The sequence below is a fragment of the Oryctolagus cuniculus genome, chromosome 11 (assembly GCF_051225735.1).
Source record: "Oryctolagus cuniculus isolate XC-2025 breed Fujian yellow rabbit chromosome 11, ASM5122573v1, whole genome shotgun sequence".
In the NCBI taxonomy this organism is placed as follows: domain Eukaryota; kingdom Metazoa; phylum Chordata; class Mammalia; order Lagomorpha; family Leporidae; genus Oryctolagus; species Oryctolagus cuniculus.
The window spans coordinates 113,508,666-113,530,223 of record NC_142877.1 but is presented as its reverse complement, the minus strand read 5'-3'; the positions used below and the strand labels follow the sequence as shown (position 1 = coordinate 113,530,223).

The 21,558-nt window shown below is 46.1% G+C and overlaps 1 protein-coding gene across 38 annotated transcripts in view; it reads left to right on the top strand.

The window, feature by feature from the left end:
* Nucleotides 1-21,558, top strand: part of RBFOX2 (RNA binding fox-1 homolog 2) — a 320,553-nt gene that overhangs the window by 63,253 nt on the left and 235,742 nt on the right. For 3 of the 38 annotated variants that reach the window (XM_089308933.1, XM_089308932.1, XM_089308935.1), the window contains exon 1: nucleotides 16,433-16,573. The exons of 31 other annotated variants lie outside the window; for them this stretch is intronic. In XM_089308933.1, the coding sequence (XP_089165059.1) occupies nucleotides 16,532-16,573 (42 nt within the window). In that variant the 5' untranslated portion in view covers nucleotides 16,433-16,531. Of the gene's footprint in view, nucleotides 1-16,432; nucleotides 16,574-16,605; nucleotides 16,676-21,558 lie in introns of those variants that run through there. 4 more of the 38 variants (XM_070052868.2, XM_089308949.1, XM_089308942.1 and 1 more) reach the window with 4 other exon arrangements.

Sequence of the window (21,558 nt, the reverse complement as noted above, 5' to 3'; positions counted from 1 at the left end):
GCTGTTTGCTAGGAAGAATCCTGACCAGGCCAGTTTTGTTCAGAGCTGGATGGGGAATGAGCAGAGCCGCCAAGTTCTCCCCACCTGGTCTGAAGTGTGTTAGTCTTTCGGGAGTGGGCCGGATTCCTCCTGGTGCCTCCGCGGTCCGGCCCTGCACGTTCCAGGAGGAAGTGTGAGCCTGCCGTTGTGGCCCCCCCACCCCCCCACCCCGAGTCTTCTTTCTCAGTGTGTTTGATGTCCTGCCAGCGCAGGGAAGGAGGAAGCTGAGCTCCCTGGACAGAGGGTGTTTCTAGGGAGCTAGCCTAGAATGGGGCGTCCAAGCAGAAGGAGCCCCCTCGCGCTCTAGGTTCTGCAGGATATGAGCTGAAGGCGAGGGCTCAGGCTGCACAGGAGTCTTCTCTGTGTCCAGGGGTAAAGAGATAAAATGGGCTAAGAACTAGACGGTTTTTAGCTGTGAGGAAGAGGTTGCTCTTGTTGACTGGAGATGAGGTGTGGCAGTCACCGCCCTTGGAGGTGTGCCTGAGGGCCAGGCTGCCAACAAATGACTCTGATTGCAAACCTGTGGCTTGCTTGTGTGGTTCTCAGTCCCTGGAGCCCAGCCTGGGGGTCCAGAACTAGCTGTGGACTGTGGCCGGTGCTGCCGCTGCGGAGATGGCTCCTCCGTGTCCTGCTGCGGTGACTGGAGCTTAGCGGCTGGCTTACGCAGGCCGGCCCCTCTCTCGATGGATAGAAAGTGCTTGTTTAACATTGATTGAGCTCTGTGATAAGTTTAGACAGTTTATAGTGCTATCCTCTAAATTTCCTGGGGAAATATAATTTGACTTACATTAGAACCCTCTTAACAGTTTAACAGAAAGTAGACGTAAGAGGAAGAGTTGTGCCCTCTCCAAGGAGGGCTCTTGGAGGGAGGAGGCTAAGTCAAGGCCCGGCCCATTGCCTTGTGAGGACCACACAGCCTGGGCCTCTCTAGCTCTGTGGGGGGGAGGGGGGTGTGTGGCTCCAGCATGCCTGGGGCTACCAAAATGTGTGGATGTTCAAGTCCCCTATGTAAAATGACAGTCTTTGTGTATAGCCTGTGTACATTCTCCTGAATACTTTGATATTTTCAAAAAGCTCTATTTATTTATTTGGAAGTCAGAGTTAACACAGAAGGAGAAGCAGAGAGAGAAGTCTTCCATTGGCTGGTTCACTGTCCAGTTGGCCGCAACGGCTGGAGCTGCGCTGATTCGAAGCCAGAAGCTTCTTCTGAGTGTCCCACATGGGTGCAGGGGCCCAAGCACTTGGGCCGTCTACTACTGCCTTCCCAGGCCATAGCAGAGAGCAGGATTGGAAGTGGAGCAGCCAGCACTTGAACCTGCACCCATATGGGATGCTGGCATTGCAGGCGGCGGCTTTACCTGCTACGCCACAGCGGAGGCTCCTCTCCTGAATACTTTTAAATCATTGCTAGATTTCTCGTGATACCCAATACAGTTTAATTGCTTTGTAAGTAGTTGTTACACTGTATTGTTTAGAGAATAACGAAAGAAAAAAACCACTGTGTCTGTCCAGTACAAAGGCAGTTTTTCCTCCTGAATTTGTTCAGTCTGCTGCTGGTTGCGTGCCTGGGAATGCATCCGCAGATGCTGAGGGCTGATGCTCCTGGTGCTGTCAAGCCTCGAGTGCGGTCACCTTGAACTGTCTCGGAGTCCTATGGGTTGTGAACTTCCTGAGGATAGGGCAGTTTCTTTTTTTTTTTTTTTTTTTTTTTGGTATTCCCTGGTGATCTGGCATTCTTAGTAGATTGAATAAATATTTATTGAGACCAATTAAATAAGAAGCTTTTAAACCAAGCACAAAGGACAGAGTTCTGTTTCAGTGGCTTTGTGAATTTAATTCCCTCCCTGGGTCTTGCTGCCGTGCTTCTCTGATCAGGTTGCTGGGCCCAGATGGCTAGCCTGGGGTTTTCTGTCTGCCTCTTACCCCATTGCTGTGACGGCAACGTCTCGGAGTGATAGGAGGAACAGGGAATGTGGCTGCTCGCGGAGTTGTGCTGGCTGCCCATTCTCCCCATCACATGCACAGCTCGCGGCTGTGCAGCCTTTGGGGCAGTGAGGAAGTTCTTGAAGTGACAGTGCCCAGGTGGAGCTGAGGGCTTCTTTGGTGTGCGTCCCGCCCCCCGCAGTGAGAACGCAGAGACCCAGGAAGGTTAAGAATCAGTTTGCTGGCCCTTGGCTTCCCAGTGCCGTTCAGGCTATTGTCCAGGTCTCTGAGTCTTAGTTCTAAGCGTTTACCACGTTACCAGAGAGGTGCCACTTTTAATAGAAAGCATCAGAAAAATCAATTTCCTGCAGGTACACGTGTTGGCAATTTAATGTAGAGTTGTGAGTGAAAAAATATTTTCCTTTTGGGTTTTTGGAGAACTGTGCCAGAATTTCTCTCCTGTACTTTTTGCATGATTTAGAAGACAGAACAAAATGGGAAAAAGTTTCATAAAGGATATGCTTCATTTAAATCCTTCTGAAAAGTAGGTCACTTCATGTTTCTAAAAATAGCATTTAAAAAAACTCTTAGATTGTGTAAAGGAAAGATATGAGTTGCATGGACATGGGCAGAGGAAGGATGCTAGCTGTCTGAACGCCGTCTCCTCGTATGGGACTCGTCTGTGTATGGTGACCCCAGGAAGGGAGACAGAAGTATGCTCTGCAGGGTGGCTTGGGGGGAAGGGATGAGACGGTTGCAGGCGGGAAAACTGAGTTTGATGGTTTTAGAAAGTTTTAAAAGAAAAGCCTGCTAGTACTAGGAGCCGGTCCTAACTGATTCCAGATGGGGCTAACAGGACAAAGGTTTCAGTGTGCTTGGAATGGGGCTGCCCACAGGCCCCGGAGCACTTCCTGTGCGGCTCTGCAGTTGCGCTCCCCTAATCAGGAGCAGCCTTGGCTCCCTCCTTGTGCCCTGCTCTGGGACCCCCCTCAGCCCTGCCTGCCTCACCCGCGTTCAGGAAACAGGAAAGAAGGAAATGCACACAGGGATGGATGTTTCTTATGGGAAGGGAGCAGAGAAGAGAGGGGGAGGAGTGGCCAAATGGAAGGCAGATGCTGGGGCTTCGGGAAAGGCTTTGTTTCCTGGGCCTGAGAGGCGGTTGCTGGAAGCGGGTGTCAGGAACACGAGAATGGCAAGCAGACTTGGAAAACCACACCACTCTTTACTGTTAATTTTTAAAAATCCTGGCACCCTTTCTGAATGATTTAGAATATTGTGTGGGGATGCTTTACTGCCATCCGAGTGTCATTGGCCCTGTCTGGCTGTGTTGCCGGTGACTTCAAGTGCAGTGGAGGTAGCACAGTGTTCGCTCAGATCCCGTGGCACTGTTGTTGAGGGAGCAGGCCTGCTGTCCTCTGACGTGGGCTTGAATCTGGCCCACTTCCCGACTACTGCAGTGTGTCTCAGGCACTCGGCATGCCTGGCGACACTCAGCTGCAGGCGTTGTGAGTTGTTCTTTTGGGCTCTCTGGGTCCCACCAGGGATGTATTTCATGTGTGTGCTTGATTTTCTATGTGGGTTCAGTGCCTGCCACACTGAGGCTGTGCTTGACACCAGCTCTCAGGTTCCTGGATCTGGCTGATGTTTGCAGAAACTCTGCCTTCCCAGGGGTTCATCAGGGTCTTTGCAATTCCTATCCATTTAGCCTTTGTATTGATGGGGTGCATAATTGTGAATTTATTACGATAGACTAATGAAACACACTATGGAGCCACGAAGCTCTTGGCAAAACCTCTTTGTTTTCTTAACTTCTCCATATTTTCATCGTCCCTTTTGTCCTTTTGATGATCACTTTTTTTTTCTTTTTCTTGAGATAAATGTGAACTCTATTGTCTGCTCAAAAATGTTTGTGCTGTTTGTATGTGGTGAGTGTGGAAGATACAACTTGGAAGAGGATTTGAGCCTGAGATACTTCAGTGTCAGTACAGATAATGGTCAGAGTATTTGAAATGAGGATGGCTTAAGACAAATCACATGGTCGTGCTTCCGTGTGAGTGTCTTAGGAATATAGCATTGCAAATTGCAGCTGATGGAGAGCTAACCTTTTTTTTTTTTTTTTTTTTTTTTTTGGAGAGTTTATTTATTTATTTGAGAGGTAGAGTTACAGACAGTGAGAGGGAGAGACAGAGAGAAAGGTCTTCCTTCTTTGGTTCACTCCCCAGATGGCCACAGTGGCCAGAGCTGTGCTGATCTGGAGCCAAGTCAGGTGCTTCTTCCTGGTCTCCTATGCAGGTGCAGGGGCCCACGTACTTGGGCCATCTTCTGCTTTCCCAGCCTATAGCAGAGAGCTGGATTGGAAGAGGGCAGCTGGGACTAGAACTGGCACCCACATGGGATGCTGGCCCGCAGGCGGGGGATTAACCTACTGTACCATGGCGCCAGCCCCAGCCCCGGCCTAACCTGTTTTTATAGTCACCCAGCTGTTTGTTGGAATGTTCTCAATTTGCCAGGAGAACCTCCTTTCTTACTTTGTTTTTTAAAATCTCCCTGTGAGTAGGTGTGAAGAAGAGAAGGCAGCTCAGGTGCTTTTTGTTTTTTGAGTGGCTGGTATTTGCCAGGCGTCAGGCTCCTGTGATCTCATTTCATCAGTCAGGACTGTAGGGTAGGCGACCTCACGTCCATTTGCAGATGAGAAAGCTGTACTTGGCCAGTGTCACACATGGGAGCTGCTGGAGAGACAGGTTTAGCCTGTTGTATTCTGGGTCCACAGGTGATAGCGTGTTCTTCCACCTTGTGGGTTATATATGAATCTTGTCTCTGATTTCTAAGAGAAAGGTCATGTTAAAAAGATTTTTAAAAAACTTATTTTTGTTGTCATCTTCTCTTTTTGAGCATGTTAACTTCCTGTCAGAGATATAAAAAGCTGATGCCGGACAGAGGAAGGGGGCAGACATTTCAGTCACTGTTTCTAGAGGGACGTCAGAGCTCCAAAATCTGCCTGTTTAAAAGAGCTGAAATTGTGCTGGGGGAGGTAACCGTCGCCTGCTATGAGGTTGTACCAAAGCTGCGTTTGAAATGGCAGCAGGGCAGACGCAGATCCTTCTCCTTGTCTCCCAAGGCAGTCTGGAAAGAGGCTGTGTGTGTGTGTGTGGGGGGGGGGCGCCTCTTGAGACCCCCCACTTGACTTCACAGCTTGTGGCTATCTTTGGGGTGCCCACTTGTCAGTACTGTTGCTGTGAGAGGTATGCATTTGCAGTTCTGAATTCCGGCTGCACCTGAAATCTTGCTGATTCCCCTGAGCCCACAGTGTACAGAATGTAGTAGGTGGAATGGAGAGAGCAGTGGGCCTTGGAGAAAGTAGTTGGAATGGATGGGGAGAGTCAACCAGGCATCTTTGGTTGAGATCACTCAGAAGACTCCTTAACTTTTTTTTTTCTTAACCCTTATTTTGATTTGCAACTGAATATTTATTTATATACTTGGCATAATGTCTTTTCCCCAATTGGGCTGCCCTTCCCAAGGGCAGTGACTTTGTTTTCACCTTGTGTTGGTGGTTCCTCACATTTTGGGACCATAGTAGGTATACAGATCATAAAGTTTGTTGCATCAGCGCATGCCATGGGAGCTGCGGCTCCTGTGGGAGAATTTAATCCCGAGGCCCCCACCAAGACTTGGTTGTGATTTTGGCTCCGAATGCTGACTTTTTCCCATCTATTTTAAGGTAACATTTTTAATTTACATTGCAAAGGCTTAATGCTCCACTAAATACAGAGTTCAACAAATACAAAGTAAAGAGACCCTCGTTCAGTGAGAATACAGGCAAGGGCTATAAACAATGATCTAATGAAAAATGTCAATTTCATATACAATAAATGTTTTAAAAGATTTATTTATTTGGGCTGGCGCCATGGCATATGTCTGTGGCGCCGGCACCCCATATGGGCACTGGTTTGTGTCCCAGCTGCTCCTCTTCTGATCCAGCTCCCTGCTGTGGCCTGGGAAGCAGCAGAGGACAGCTCAAGTGCTTGGGCCTCGCACCCACGTGGGAGACCTGGAAGAAGCTCCTGGCTCCTGGCTTCAGCCTGGCCCAGCCCTGGCCATTGCAGCCATCTGGGGAATGAACCAGCCATATGGAGAGTGAACCTCTCTCTCTAACTCTGCCTCTCAAATAAATAAAAAGTCTTTTACAAAAGATTTTTTAAAAAATACTTTTATTTTTACTTATTTGATAGGCAGAGTTAGAGAGAGGGAGGACAGAGAGAGAAATGGCTGCAGTGGCCAGGGTTGGGCCAGACTGAAGCCAGGAGCCTGGAATCCCATCTAGGTCTCCCATGTGGGTGCAGGGGCCCAAGTACTTTGGCCATCTTCCCACTGCTTTCCCAGGTGCATTAGTAGGAAGCTGGATTGGAAGTGGAGCAGCTGGGATTCCAACCAGTGTTAATATGGGATGCTGGCATCACAGGTACTGGCTTAACCCTCTGTACCATAATGTCAACTTCTCCACATACAGTAAATTTTATAATAGGCACAGATCATTAAACCTATGGTGGTGAATCATTCTTACCAATTTGTTTGATAAAGATTTAAAACAAAGCTTGGCAAAACACTGTATTTGCAACAAAATGATATACACAGGCATTTCTTTTATTACTTTTTTTTTTTTTTTTTGACAGGCAGAGTTAGTGTGTGAGAGACAGAGAGACAGAGAGAAAGGTCTTCCTTTTTCCGTTGGTTCACTCCCCAAATGGCTGCCATGGCCGGCACGCTGCACCTATCCAAAGCCAGGAGCCAGGTGCTTCCTCCTGGTCTCCCATGAGGGTGCAGGGCCCAAGCACTTGGGCCATCCTCCACTGCCTTCCCGGGCCATAGCAGAGAGCTGGACAGGAAGAGGTGTAACCGGGACAGAACCGGCACCCCAACCGGGACTAGAACCCAGGGTGCTGGCACCGCAGGCAGAGGATTAGCCAAGTGAGCTTTTATTGCTTTTAATTATAACTCCCTCATATAAGGGAGAATGTATGGTATTTGTCTTCCTGTATGGCTTATTTCATTCAACATCAGGTTCCTCCCATTGCATTTATTTTAATGCAAATTAAAGAATTTCATTCTTTTTTATAGTTGAATAATATTCCTTTTGTATATATACATGTTGAATATTATAGTTGAGTAATATTCCATTGTGTGTGTATATATATATATACATGTTGAATATTATTCAACTATAAAAAAGAATGAAATATTCATTATATATATACATATACACACACACACACTACATTTGCTTTATCCATTCTTCTGATAGTGGACACCTTAGATGATTCCATATTTTGGCTACTATGAATAGTACTGGTATCTTTTTGATACAGTGCGTTCATGTCTTTTTTGTATACCCAGTAGTGGGATTGCTGAATCATATGGCAAGTCTATTTTCTAGTTTTTGAAAAAGTCTGTATTGTTTTCCACAGTGGCTGCACTGATGTACATTCCCACCAACCGTGTGTAAGAGTCCCTCTTTCTCCACATCCTCTTCAGCATCTGTTACTCTCTTTCTTTTGGATAATAACCTTTCTGACTGGGGGGGGTGGATCTCATTGTGGTTTTGATTTGCATTTCCCTGATGGCTAGTAATGAGCATTTTTTTTTTCCCAAATATTCAAAGCTGTCTGTTGAGGTCCTTTGCCCATTTCTTAACTGGATTGGTTGTTTTTTTGTTGTTGAGCTTTTTGAATTGCCGATTGGGGACATTAATCCTTTCTCAGATACGTAGCTTGCAAATATTTTCTCCTATTCTGTGACATATCTCAAGGATACTGACTGGAGATTTTTCCTGATGAGGGTTTTAGTTCGGTCTGCTTCTTAGTTACTGCCCTGTAGCTCAAGGTCTTCTCTTGAACTCCTCTGATGGATTCTTGATGTATTTTAGAAAGTACTTAAGGCCTGGGAGCACAGGCTATGAAGCATCTGGTTCACCTTGACCTCTAAAATTAGCAGGCTTGTTCTTTTCCCTCCTGTTCTGAGTGTTTAGATGAGGAACACAGTTCTATTTTGAGGCTTATTATAAAATAGAATAAAGAAAACTTGATGACTGTTTGCTTTTAAAAATTCTTTACTCATCAAAACCGGTTTAATGGTTGTTTTTTTCTTGAACCTCTTTCAACCTCTTTATTCCAAATTGACTTTCCTTAAATTTATCTTTTATAAATATGTGTGCGCTATATATGTGTGTATACATGTGTGTGTGTGTATGTGTGTTTGATCTCAAACTTACTGGGACTGCTTCTTAAACTTGGCTTTAAAAAAAAAAAAACCTTTCTTCTCAAGACCAGAAATAAAGGGGTAAGTAATTATGGGTAAGAAAACTGGAAAATATTTCACAAAAAAGTATAGCATTGTATGTGTGTGTGAAAACATGTGTGTGTGTATATCTATATTTTCTCTTCCTGGCCCCACTCTTCCTTAGCTAGAGTGACCTAGATTTGTTTGTTTTGGGGAAATTTACAATATTTCTGGATTCTGTTATTTCTTTTAGGTAGTTGGACTAGAAAATATTGGACTTATAATTTATATTCTTAAAATCTTGTACTCTTGGCCAGCGCCGCGGCTCACTAGGCTAATCCTCCGCCTATCGGCACCGGCACACCGGGTTCTAGTCCCGGTTGGGGCGCCGGATTCTGTCCCGGTTGCCCCTCTTCCAGGCCAGCTCTCTGCTGTGGCCTGGGAGTGCAGTGGAGGATGGCCCAAGTGCTTGGGCCCTGCACCCCATGGGAGACCAGGAAAAGCACCTGGCTCCTGGCTCCTGACATCGGATCAGCGCGGTGCGCCGGCCGCAGCGGCCATTGGAGGGTGAACCAACGGCAAAGGAAGACCTTTCTCTCTCTGTCTCTCTCTCACTGTCCACTCTGCCTGTCAAAAAAAAAAAAAAAAAAAAAATCTTGTACTCTTAGGAAAAGAGGAAAGTGATATGGCTTTTATCTTATTTTATTTATTTATTTGAGAGGTAGAGTTACAGAGAGAGAGGGAGAGGCAGAGAGAGAGGTCTTCATCCGTTGGTTCACTCCCCAGATGGCCACAATAGCCAGAGCTGGGCTGATCCAAACCCAGGAGCTTCTTCCAGGTCTCCCATGTGGGTGCAGGGGCCCAAGCACTTGAGCCATTTGCTCCTGCTTTTCCAGGCCACAGCTGAGAGCTGGTTTGGAAGAGGAGCAGCCAGGACACAAACTGGTGCCCAGATGAGACACTGGTGCTGAAGGTGGAGGCTTAGCCCACTGCGCTACAGAGCCAGTCCCCAGGGATGTGAGTTTAGCTGTTGGGCACTAAAGAAGCGGTAGCAGCAATAAAGTGAAGACTTGCTCATGCTGTTCTTTGTTGAAGTAGGAATTTGAATAGTTGAGGACGGTGGAGGGTTATTTTTAGGCTCGGATTAAACACATTCAGTTTTATTTAAACACGCAGTAGAACCTATGTTTGAGTGTTCTGCTGTCACCTAAGGTTCACTCCACAGTTCAGGGGCATCTCTTGCCATTTTCATCTCTTCACACATCTCACACAGCCCTGGGCGCATTAGGGACACACGATGAATGAAAGCTTGATGCGTTTAATTGAGTGTGGTCTTCCTTAACCCACATACTGCTTGCGTTTTGACCTATTTGGTGGGGGAAACTTCACTTTTGCATTTTATATACACATAGACAATATGCCTGGGAATCAAATACGTGTTTTAAGTGCTGCTTTATTAAAGTTTCTGAGTAAAATGTAGACTACCTTTATGACATTCTTTCCTTGAACAAGATAAGCACTATAAAGGAAAAAAATGACGCACTATACTGGATTTAGGTATATGTGTTCATTAGAAGATACCATTAAGAAGGTAAGAAGACAGGCCACAGAGTAGAAGAGATTTGCAGGATACTTGTCTGGCTGGTGTCCAGAATATATAAGTAACTCCTGCACATTGGTATATAAAATAAATCCTATAAATCGGTCTTTTGATCAGCAGCAAAATAGGCAAAATATTTGAAAGGAACTTCCCAAAAATGATATCCAAATGCCCCAAAAGTTCCTAATATCATTTTTCACTAGGGCAAAGCAAATAACCGCAAGCAGGGTAAGATACTGTCACGCCACTTCCGTAATGACTGTGTGTCTGCAAGGCGTTCAGCATCTGGGACCCTTGGGCACTTCCGGTTGGAATGTGAATTGGTACGACTTTGGAAAGTTGGCAGTTGGTGTTACCTACTAAAGTTCAACCTAAGTGTTCTCTAAATCAAGGAGTTCCACTCCTCTAGGGTTACCCAAAAGAAATACGTGTGTATGTGCATCAAAACATACTACAGGAGTGTACCTAGCAGTGTTTCTAGTAATAGCACTAGGGCCTTTCCAGCGTCATTGAGATGGTTTTCCAATAAATTATAAAATAGAATACACTCACACAAGTGATCAGATTCACAATATCACTCGGCCTGAAATAAGCCAGCGAGAGAGAGTGTATATACACTATGTGTTTCCTCTTATATAAAGTTCAGAAACAAGGGAAGACTAAAGCAGCTCAGAAACAAGCAGAATGAACCCGTGCTGTAGTCCTGCTGTGGCCTGGCGCCAGTAACTCGGCCAAGGCCTGAGATGGCCTTCCAGAGTGTGGACAAGGTGCAGTTTGTGGACTTAGGTGCTGGTTACATAGGGTTGATTGGTGAGAATTTGTCGAGTTGTACACTAAGGACCTTGACCCAGTTCTCTCTATATAAAGGCTTCAGTAAAATGTGCGCTTAAAAATTTTAATACAAAGTTGACTTCGAAAGTCTACCTTTGTGCTGTTTGCCATAACTGATGGATCGTTTTCCTCCTCATACAGCCCTGATCCACTTCAAGCTGGTAGGATGTGAATGAGCACATACACTACTTGTTTATGTGCCAGGGGTCTGGGGTGGGGATGATGTGGCATTTAAAAATTAATCTAGTCTTTCTTGTCAGATATTCAACACACTAATAAGAGTTTCAGACAGCTTTATTAAAAGAGAATTGAATTATCAAATGATCACCATCATGGTCCATTTTCTGTTGGTATAACAGAATACTTGAGGCTGGGTAATGTATTTTTTACATAAAAATTTATTTATTCATTCATTTATTTGATACTTCTCCTTGACTACTTTAAAGGTGGAGTTACAGAGGCAGAGAGAGAGCGAGAGAGAGAGAGGTCTTCCATCCCCTGGTTCACTCCCCAAATGGCCGCAGTGGTCACAGCTGGGCCAGTCCAGAGAATGAGCCTGGAGCTGCTCTTCCAGGTCTGCCACAGGGGTGCAGGGGCCCAAGGACTTGTCCCGTCTTCTGCTGCTGCCCCAGGCCATAGCAGAGAGCTGGATCGGAAGTGGAGCAGCTGGGACTGGGACTGGCGCCTGTGTGGGATTCTAGCACTGCAGGTAGTGGCTTTACCTGCTGTGCCACAGCGCCAGCCCCTGGGTTTACTTTAGTTTACGGTTCTGGAGGCCGAAAGTCCTGGGTCTTTTTTTTTTTTTTTTTTTTTTTTTTTTGACAGGCAGAGTGGACAGTGAGAGAGAGAGACAGAGAGAGAAAGGTCTTCCTTTTGCCGTTGGTTCACCCTCCAATGGCCGCCGCTGCAGCCGGCGCACCGCGCTGATCCTGGCAGGAGCCAGGAGCCAGGTGCTTTTTCCTGGTCTCCCATGGGGTGCAGGGCCCAAGCACCTGGGCCATCCTCCACTGCACTCCCTGGCCATAGCAGAGAGCTGGCCTGGAAGAGGGGCAACCGGGACAGAATCCGGCGCCCCAACCGGGACTAGAACCCGGTGTGCCGGCGCCGCAAGGTGGAGGATTAGCCTATTGAGCCACGGCGCCGGCTCAAGTCCTGGGTCTTACAGGATCATTTGTTTGGCCTCATGGCGGATGTCCTCACTATGGCTGTAGCGCGTGCAGAAGAGATGGATCACGTGGAGAGACTGGAAGCCAGAGGGATTTAAGGGCCAGGCTTGATCTTTTTATATAACAACTAGCCCAGATCCTGTGAGAACCTTAATCTCTTCCACCGGCTAACTAGTGGGCTAACTTCTTACTACTAGGCCCCGCCTCTTAAAGGTTCCACCACCTCCGCAAGACCAACTGCAGACAGTTCCCAGCATGTGACTCTTGGGGGACACACTTTGAAGACTTTCCCTCTGCCTCCTGGCAGCACACCTCTGCAGAGAGAAGAACCTGCTCGGTGAGGGAGGGGTCTGAGCACTGAGGGCCCAGCTTTCAGAGGAGGCACGCCATTTCGGCCTTATTTTTTATCATGGAGACGCCAAGAGAAGAACTCTCCACAGCCTTCAAAGGAAGGATCTTAGGAGGTCCTAAGAGATGGAAATCTAGAAGATGCTGTGTTGCTTTCTCTGAACTGGCTGCATCCCTCTGTTCTCAGCCTGGCCTTGTAAAACACAAGTCCTTCAGATTTGCTGTGTTGTCGCACTTCTGTACCTCTGCAAATCTTGGTTCTCTCTCCCTGGGAATATCATTGCTTTCTTCATTGACTAAGTGTGCTCCTGATCGTTCTCCATGCCATCTGCTGGAGCTAGCCCTTCTTTCCTGGGTCCTCCGACTGAGGCTGGGTACACCTTGGCTGGTTGCAGGTCACACGTGGCTGTGTGTTTATTCTTCAGTACTAGCCATTGGAGCTGTCGGCTTGCACGTGGTAGGTGTTTTAATATGTATTATAAGAACAGCTGAATGATTGAGCATGGTTTCTGAAGGACAATAGCTGTCTTCTAAAGAATCAAAGCCAATTATAGTACTTGACACCAAGAGACACATATTTAAACTTTTCCCAGAAGAGGTGATAATTTACATTAATTTCTCAGTAAAACCAAGGTGTATGTTACAATAGCATATGCATTTTATAGTGATGGGGAGAGTGTTGATAACTGGTTCCTATGGGTATTAGACATGTGACCTTGGCCTCTTTATCCTGGTCCTCTAATCAGCTGATTTAATTTTAGTGGAATCCCTGGAGAAATGTTCTGATTCTGTATGCAGAATGCAGAAATCATAAATCTAATGTATAGATCCTGACTGCATTACAGTTTGTGGATTAAAGCTGACAGATGAGACTATGTGGATAGTATTACTGGGTAATGTAGGCATTATGATGGTGTTAATATTTCTCTTCTCAAATTTTGTAGAATTGAATCTCAAAATGTGTTATCTGAAGTTTTACCATTTCACTTCATGTAATTTCTCAAGCTAATTTTAAATTAAAAAAGATCTGAGTAGAATTGCCATTTGTTCAGAAGTTTAGAATGACAGGCTTAGCATAATAAATTAGTAAGTATTGAATGTCCACTTACTTAGGTTTAATACTGTCAGTAATACATAAAAAAGGATGAATTTGACCTTGATGTCAAGCGGCCTATATTTTATTGATGACATGTGAGTAAGAGAACAGATAGAAAATGATTTTTAGTGGCTTGTTTGCAATCCTGATTGTAAATGGGAGGTCAAGTAAAAAAAAGGTTTTGGAATTCACAGATTGAGTTAGAATCCTGGCTTTTTTTTCTTTTAGTTTTATTTATTGAAAAAACAGAGTGACAGAGAGATAGAGAGATCTTCTGTCCTGTGATTCACTCCCTGAATATCCTCAAATGTCCGCAACAACTTGGGGTAGGCCAAGCTGAAGCCAGGAGCCTGGAACTCAGTCCAGGTCTCCCATGTGGGTGCAGGGACCCAAATACTTGAGCCATTCATTACCTGCTGCCTCCCAGGGTACACATTATCAGGGAGCTGGATGAGAAAGCAGAAGTGAGAGCTGATCCCAGGTACTGTGATACAAGATCCATCAAAAATGCCTGCTCCTCCTTTGAAAAAAAGAAGTTACAGGGGCCAGCGCTGTGGTGCAGCGGTTTAAAACCCTGGCCTGCAGTGCCGACATCCCATTTGGGCTCCGGTTTGAGTCCTGGCTGCTCCATTTCTGATCCATCTCTCTTCTGTGGCCTGGGAAAAAATAGTGGAAGATGGCCCAAGTCCTTAGGCCCCTGCACCCTTGAGGGAGACCTGGAGGAAGCTCCTGGCTCCTGGCTTTGGATGGGCCCAGCTCTGCCCATTGTGGTCATTTGGGGAGTGAACCAGTGGATGGAAGAAGACCTCTACCTCTCTCTCTAACTCTGTCTTTCAAATATATAAAATAAATTTTTAAAAAAGTTATAGGAATATTCTTGGTGAAATTGACATCCCTGAAACTGTTTCTCTGTTTGCAAAGTAGAGATATGGATGTATACAACTTTTTTTTTTCTTATTTTTGAGGAATAGCGACAGCCCAAGGAAGCCCTGGTGCGTGATAGTGCACCTCTTGCGTGTTTGAATGAAAGAATGATTTAGTGGAACTTTGTCGAAAGCAGTCCGCTCAGGCCAAACTATTGATAGAAATCCTGAGGCGAGCAGGAGTGAAGTTCAGTGATTGATCTGATGGCCGGTCTCAGAGAATTTGGTAAGAAGTCTTCTTGTTGTGGGGTGAGTGACCCCCTGCCTTTAAGAGTGTTCAGAGACCCTTTAGAGTGCTCCCTGGAGTTAGCCCATGGTACCCAGGGGTGTGCCCAGGGGTGGTTTCACATAAAGGACGGCTTGTTAGGAGTCAACCAGGATGAACTAAGAAGGCGGATATGCAGGTGTTTCAGAGATGGGTCAATTACTGTGCACCTCCCCCCTCTCCCACTGGGGGTGTCAGTTATTAGAGCATGCCCCATCCTTTGCTGTTCTCTTTAGCAGTTGTAAAGCATTTTCTTGATGCCTGTGTGCCTGCTTACTAGTGGGGCATTTTGACTTAGCTAAATGTTCCAAATTGTTTAAATTCTGTTTAGGGTCAGATGACTGTTTAGGTTTCCTTGTTTGTCTGTTTTTCCACTACAGGGTTGGTGCCTTGAAACTATCTGCCTTGTAAACCAAAAATACCATTTTCCTGGGTATGCCTTAGTTTTATGCACTTTTTTCCCTGCTGTAAGACTCTGACCTGCTTAAAGCCCTTCCTCCTGGGTCACAGTTGATGCTTTGTGCTTTACAGTCATGGAAGACATAGCCCTGCTGATTCAGATTTCAGCCCTCCAGGATGGCTTCCCTAGAATGGGGAATGGGCAGCTGCGCTGGAGAATGAGGCCCTGGTCCACATTCAGCCACCATTTAGGGAGAATGAGTAACAATTTCAAAATCAGAGTAGGAAAAGTAGGGTCAGCTCCAAAATTGAGGACTAGTCACAAATTGGCTGTTATATGAAGTCACTGTAGTTGGATTTTACCAGAAGTGGACACCCTTGTGGGACCTGCCTGTAGTTCAAGAAATTATGTGTATTTTATGATATGTCTATGATTATGAAAGGATCATTTTTCTTTCTCTGGGAATTAGTAATTTCTGTTAATAGCCATAGAAATTTCACTAATAATGATGGCATCTTTGTTTATTCAGTCTCTGGCTCAGGATCTAAACTATTTTACATTAATTTTGTCAGTAATTCTTTTTTAAAAAAAGATTTATTTATTTATTTGAAAGTCAGAGTTACACACAGAGGAAAGGCAGAGAGAGAGAGAGAGAGAGAGAGAGAGTGAGGTCTTCCATCCGATGATTCACTCCCCAATTGGCCGCAATGGCCGGAGCTGCACCAGTCAGAAGCCAGGAGCCAGGAGCTTCCTCCGGGTCTCCCACACGGGTACAGGGGCCAAAGGACTTGGGTTGTCTTCCACCACCTTCCCAGGCCATAGCAGAGAGCTGGATCGGAAGTGGAGCAGCCAGGTCTTGAACCGGCGCCGATATGGGATGCCAGCGCTTCAGGCCAGGGCGTTAACCTGCTGTGCTACAGCGCTGGCCCCTGTCAGTAATTCTTAAAATATCCCTGGCTGTGAGCTGCCTTTTAGATGAGGTATGTGAAAACTTGCCCCTCTAAACCTAGGAGGTCAGTCCTGGGATGGAGAGCGGGACCCAGGTTTTGTGGTTCTGGGTTTGGTGTTGGTGACTGACGTGCATGTGTGTGTGTGTGTTTATTCCCGGCAAGAGAAGGCGCTGTCCTGAGAGCTTAGAGACTGCTACCGTGGGTCCTGGAGTCCCTGAGCTGTGCTTTGGGGTGGAAGGAAGCACATGCCCTGCCCCAGCTGCTTTGGCATGCTCTTATCTCTCTTTTCCTTCTCTGGGGAGGAGGTGAGTGTGAGAGTTCTCTGCCAACCTTGCATGTGAGGCAGGCGGTCCGGTCAGTTTTAACGCTCAGCAGATCCTGCCACTTGCTTTTGGGTTCAGGGTCAGAGAGAAGGAGGTGGAGCAGCTACCTTGGGGTGGGGTTGAAGGGAGGGTGAGATGTAAGGAGGAGGACTTTTCTCTGTGTTTTCTTAGTCATAGGACTGAATCCCAAGTAGCTAAATTTAGCTTAGGTTCCTGTTGAAAGCATCATCTTTTTGGGGCGGGTGGTGGGGGGAGAACGGAAAACCTTTTTGTGTATCCTGCTCCGTGAAGCCAATGGGGAAGCAGGAGGAGGTGAGGTTGCCATGGAGATGGTAGCTGTGTGCAAGGGGAGAGCAGCAGGGTTTAGAATTCCAGGAAGGAAGAGAGAGTGATGTCATCAGATTCCATGGACCAGCCCAGGAACCCCTGTGAGGTTGGTGGGGAGTTGGGTGTGTGTGGGGGGGTGGCGGAGTGGGAGTTTGTGCAGGGGAATTGTGGCTTCATAAGGTGTGGGGAGTCCAGTTCAAGCAGAGAGGTTGGTCATGTGGAATTGTGCTGATCTGCATTAATGCTGATTGTTTTTTTAAATCCGTAAATCATTCTGAATTTGCAGAATATTCTCTGTTGAACAAAGCCGGTATTTCTTTAACAAAGGAACTCAACTAGATGTAGAAATGTAATATGTTTTCGTAGTCCTGTCCCATTAGTGTTTGTGTGTGCCTTCATCCCTCGTATGTGAGGGTATTTGTGTGCAGGTTTTGGCTGTGTAGTTGCCTTTGTATGGTGCCTATTGCAGTGCTGCATGCAGTAAACGCTTCACTAACGCCTGTTGTGCTGTTTACTTTGTGTGGATGGCTGTGTTTAAATAGAGCACATTTTGGGCTAGGAATTCTGTAGGGGAAGGCAGCGCAGTTGCTTCTGCAGCAGGAAGGACAGCTGCGTGCTTGCAGACAGCTGTTCTGACGGACGTGTGTTTGTGTTGGCGGGGAAGGGCGGGTGTGTTCCTGTGGGCTTGAATAAGAGACTGAGTTTTATTTCTTTTTTCTTTTTGCTTTAAACAAATGTAACAGAACCTGTGCATCCAAATGAGCACTGCCCTTCAACACAGTCACCTTGGCTCTGGTGATAGGACGTTGCGCAAACCATACAGAACTCTGATTTGGAATCGGCATCAGTGATGAGTGCTGAGGGAAACGTTTTGAATGCTACCCCCCGGATTATTTTATTAAAAACAAAAGCAACCACAAAACCCGGCATCAGCCAGGGACCAGGTTTCTGTGAATTGGCCTTTCCTGATTTGGTGCTCAAATAATGGGCTTTTATCCCAAGTAAGGAAATTTAAAGTCACAGGCGTAGGTTCTAAAGGCGTGTTCCTTTTCAGACCAGCGGCTCTTGGATTGCTGAGTGCAGCAGTGGTGTTCTGTGTGATGGTTGCTTCTGAGTCATAAGACATAGCCTTCGCAGGGCGACGTCGTGCAAGGTGACCCACTTGGGTTTGTTTGTGCAAGGTGTCTGTTAAGATCAGTGACATTAGCACCGGGGAATGAGGGAAGCAGTGTTAGGTGGTGTGTCTGAGAGTACAGACTGTGGTATCAGATTGGCCCAAGTCAGAACCCTGGTTCTGGTTCTCCCGGGCTGACCTTGGACAAGCAGCTCTCCGGGTGAGTCGGCTTCCTTGTGGATGAAGAGGAAATGGTAGTGCCATGAGCAGCATCCTCACTGTGTGGTTTGAGGGTTAGGTAAGCTGATAGGACGCGGCTGAGATATTTGGTATGCTGTCATTTGGTGCGTGCTGTGGTTACTGTTAATAACTGTATGTTTCTTTGAACTGCACTGTTATGGGGCAGAATTAATTACGTCCATACAGGGTATAGTGTAGTGGTCGAAAGTCTGTGTCAGAATCAACCTGGGCCTCACCCTAGACACTGCTGAATGCAAGAGGAAAGATGCAGGAATCTGAAATCTGTCATTTAAACATGATTATCAGACCGTCCCGCTGCTGAGCCAGTGCAGGAACCACTGAGCGTAGTCTAGAGCAGGCAGGGGGACCAGCAGGGAGTGCGGTCTGCAATGTGGCCCGAGCACCAGCGGCCCCGGCATGTGGGCAAGCAGCGCTCCTAGGGCCCACCTGGACCCACTAATCAGAATCTGCATTTTAGTAATTTTATCTAGTGATCTGTCTGCACATTAAAGTTTAAGAAACACTGCTTTTCTTCCCCCCTGGGAGTAATGGGGTGACGACCACAGGTTAATGAGGAATTGTCTCCAGTTGCTGGAAGAGAATGAGTCTGAGCCAGTGTGGAGATGAGTGTGCACTTGGCTCCCTGATTGCTTGCTTTTCTGCACTAAACCACTGTGTACCCTGTTACAGAAAGAACAGGGTGATGATTGTGGCTCCGGCTCTTGTGTTTGTCGCCTTGGTCCAGTCATTTAACCTCTCAGCTCTCACTCTCCCTGCGTGGTAACAGAGAGAACACTGAGCTCATGGAATCTGTGTGTAAATGATGGGGAGAGTATTGCAGTGCCCATGAACGTTAGTGCCTTTCCCTTTCCCTTCTCCTTCAACCTTTCATTAATAAACCTGTAGAGGAGTTCCATTCCCCTCTGAAAGGCCCACCAGTTGAGTGACAGCACCATCCTGTCTGTAGGTTCCTTGCTTCTTGCCCTCTTCTAAGTTAGCTGAAGATATTACTCCCAGAAAGCTATACTTAGCCTCCTTTCCCCCCCTACAAATTGCATTTTACTTAACAGAGACTATTATCTAAGAGGGCTTGGAGGGGAAAACTATAGAAGTTGAAGAGCTGAGCTGATACAGGAATTAAAGGATGATGGGATCTGATAGAGGCAGCTCTTACATGAATTCTTAATAGTTGGCCATATGTTTTTTTTTTTTAAGATTTATTTATTTATTTGAAAGTCAGAGCTACAGAGAGAGAAGGAGAGGCAGAGAGAGAGAGAGAGAGAGGTCTTCCATCCGATGATTCACTCCCTAATTGGCTGCAACGGCTGGAGTTGTGCCAATTAGAAGCCAGGAGCCAGGAGCTTCCTCCAGGTCTCCCACACGGGTGCAGGGGCCCAAAGACTTGGGCCATCTTCTTCTGCTTTCCCAGGCCGTAGCAGAGAGCTGGATCGGAAGTGGAGCAGCCAGGTTTTGAACTGGCGCCCATATGGGATGCTGGTGCTTCAGGCCAGGGCGTTAACCCACTGTACCTCAGTGCCAGCCTGGCCATATGGTTTTTTAAAAAAATATTTATTTTGTTTATTTGAGAGGCAGAGTTAGAGAGAGAAGAGAAAATGAGATCTTCATCCACTGATTCACACCCCAAATGGCTGCAACAATTGGACTGAATCAGACTGAAACCAGGAGCTTGGAACTCCATCCGGTCTCCCATGTGGGTACAGGGGCCCAAACACCTGGGCCATCTGCCACTGCTTTCCTAAGCTGTTAGCAGGGAGCTGGATCAGAAGTGGAGCAGCCAGGACACACCCTGGAACCCACTTGGGATGCCGGTGTTGCAGGTGGTGGGGTTTACCCGATGCTCCACAATGCAGGCACCCGCCCCCCTCTTCCATTATCTTCTTTCTGAAATAGAATAAAAGCAAGTCCAGGAACTTGCTCTGTCGGCACCACAGGTAGAAGGGGGAGTTTAGGTCAGACATTGGCAGTTGTAGCCAGCGGGACACTGGAAGCACCAGTGGAGCAGTGCAGGCCCTGTTTTACCATCAGTCAGGTCTTTGGGGCGCGGCAGGTGAGCAAGATTGTGAACTCAAAGCATATACATCTTTTTCAGAAAGTTCATGGAAAATGAAATGAAAAGTTTATTTTGGTGCCGAAACTTTTTGAAACCTAGGAATAATTTTCTGTAATTTGCATTTTCCACTAGCTTTTTGAAGGCCCCTCCTAGGCATGGATTTCTCAATTTTTTGCACTGAAATAAACTTAATTATATCTCCCACAAAGTCTTTAAAGTACTCTCACATAATAAAAACTGTTACAGTGTTAGCTTTCCCCAAGAGGGCAGATGTTCTTCTGCATGTTCTTTGTGTATGCTATGCCTGATCTTAACATCCTCGCAAGGTTGGGCAGAATCTCAGACTTCACAGGTCACCACACTGGGCCAAGGGAGGCTGAGCACCCTGTGACTCCCTCCACTGACAGGCACCAGAGCTGGTGTGGCATCGTGTTGAATAGCAGCATAAGTGAAGAGCGTTATGAAAGCTAAACTGAGGTAGCTAGTATATACCGATTAAAATAACATTTATTATGTTGGCTATCTCAGACTTTTGGCAGAGTTGTTCATTTACATTTCGACAGTGTTATTCAACATGCTAGGCTATCTCAAAGGGATTTTTTTGAGTGTTGCAGAATGATCCTTTGGGAGATATTTCCTTTATACTCTGAGGCTAATTAAGAAATATCTTTTTTTTTTTTTAATGCCAAAGCTTGTGAAGCCTTCATTCAGTGAAACCCCCAGTTTGAATTGAATATGGCAACACAGACTAATCTGTTGGTGATTATCAGTTGGCACATTTAGTCACACAAGTATTCACATCATCATGTCTGTTATCCCATTCAGATACAGATGCAGATAGTTGTCAATGGTTACATAAAGACAATTTCATATTCTTGATAGATTTCTAAGTTACATTTGGAAGGACCCCAAATTTGCAATTAGAAGAGTTGGGTTGCAGACCTCTTTTTGTTATTTACTGCCTGTGAAACGTTGGGCACGCCATTTAGTCTCCATGAGTCTCGGCGTGTTCCCCCTTGTCAATCAAAAGAGAAGGCAATTGTCCCTCGGTATCCTTGGGGATTGGCTCCAACCCCTTCAGATACTAAGATGGAGGATTCTCGAGTCCCTTGTTTAAAGTAGCATAGTAATTGGTATAAGCTACACAGTCCTGTATGCTTTAAATCTTTTCTGGATTACCTAAAATACCTAATATAAATGGTTACACTGTGTTGTTTAGGGACTAATGGTAAGAAAGAATGTCCAAATGTGGTCAATACAGACTCAAGTTCCACCCCCCCCTTGAATATTTTCCATCCATGGTTGTTGAATCCATGTATGCAGAATCAATAGAATCAGAGAACCAACTTTAATTTATCTGACAGGATTATGAATAAAAGGAAGTCCTGTCTCATCTTACTAGCTCTGTAACTTTTTTTTATTAAGATTTCTTTCTTTTCTTTTTTTTTTTTCTTTTTGTTTTTGACAGGCAGAGTTAGACAATAAGAGAGAGAGACAGAGAGAAAGGTCTTCCTTTTTCTGTTGGTTCACCCCGCAAATGGCCGGTGCGCTGCGCCAGTCCAAAGCCAGGTGCCAGGTGCTTCCTCCTGGTCTCCCATGAGGGTGCAGGGCCCAAGCACTTGGGCCATCCTCCACTGCCTTCCTGGGCCACAGCAGAGAGCTGGAC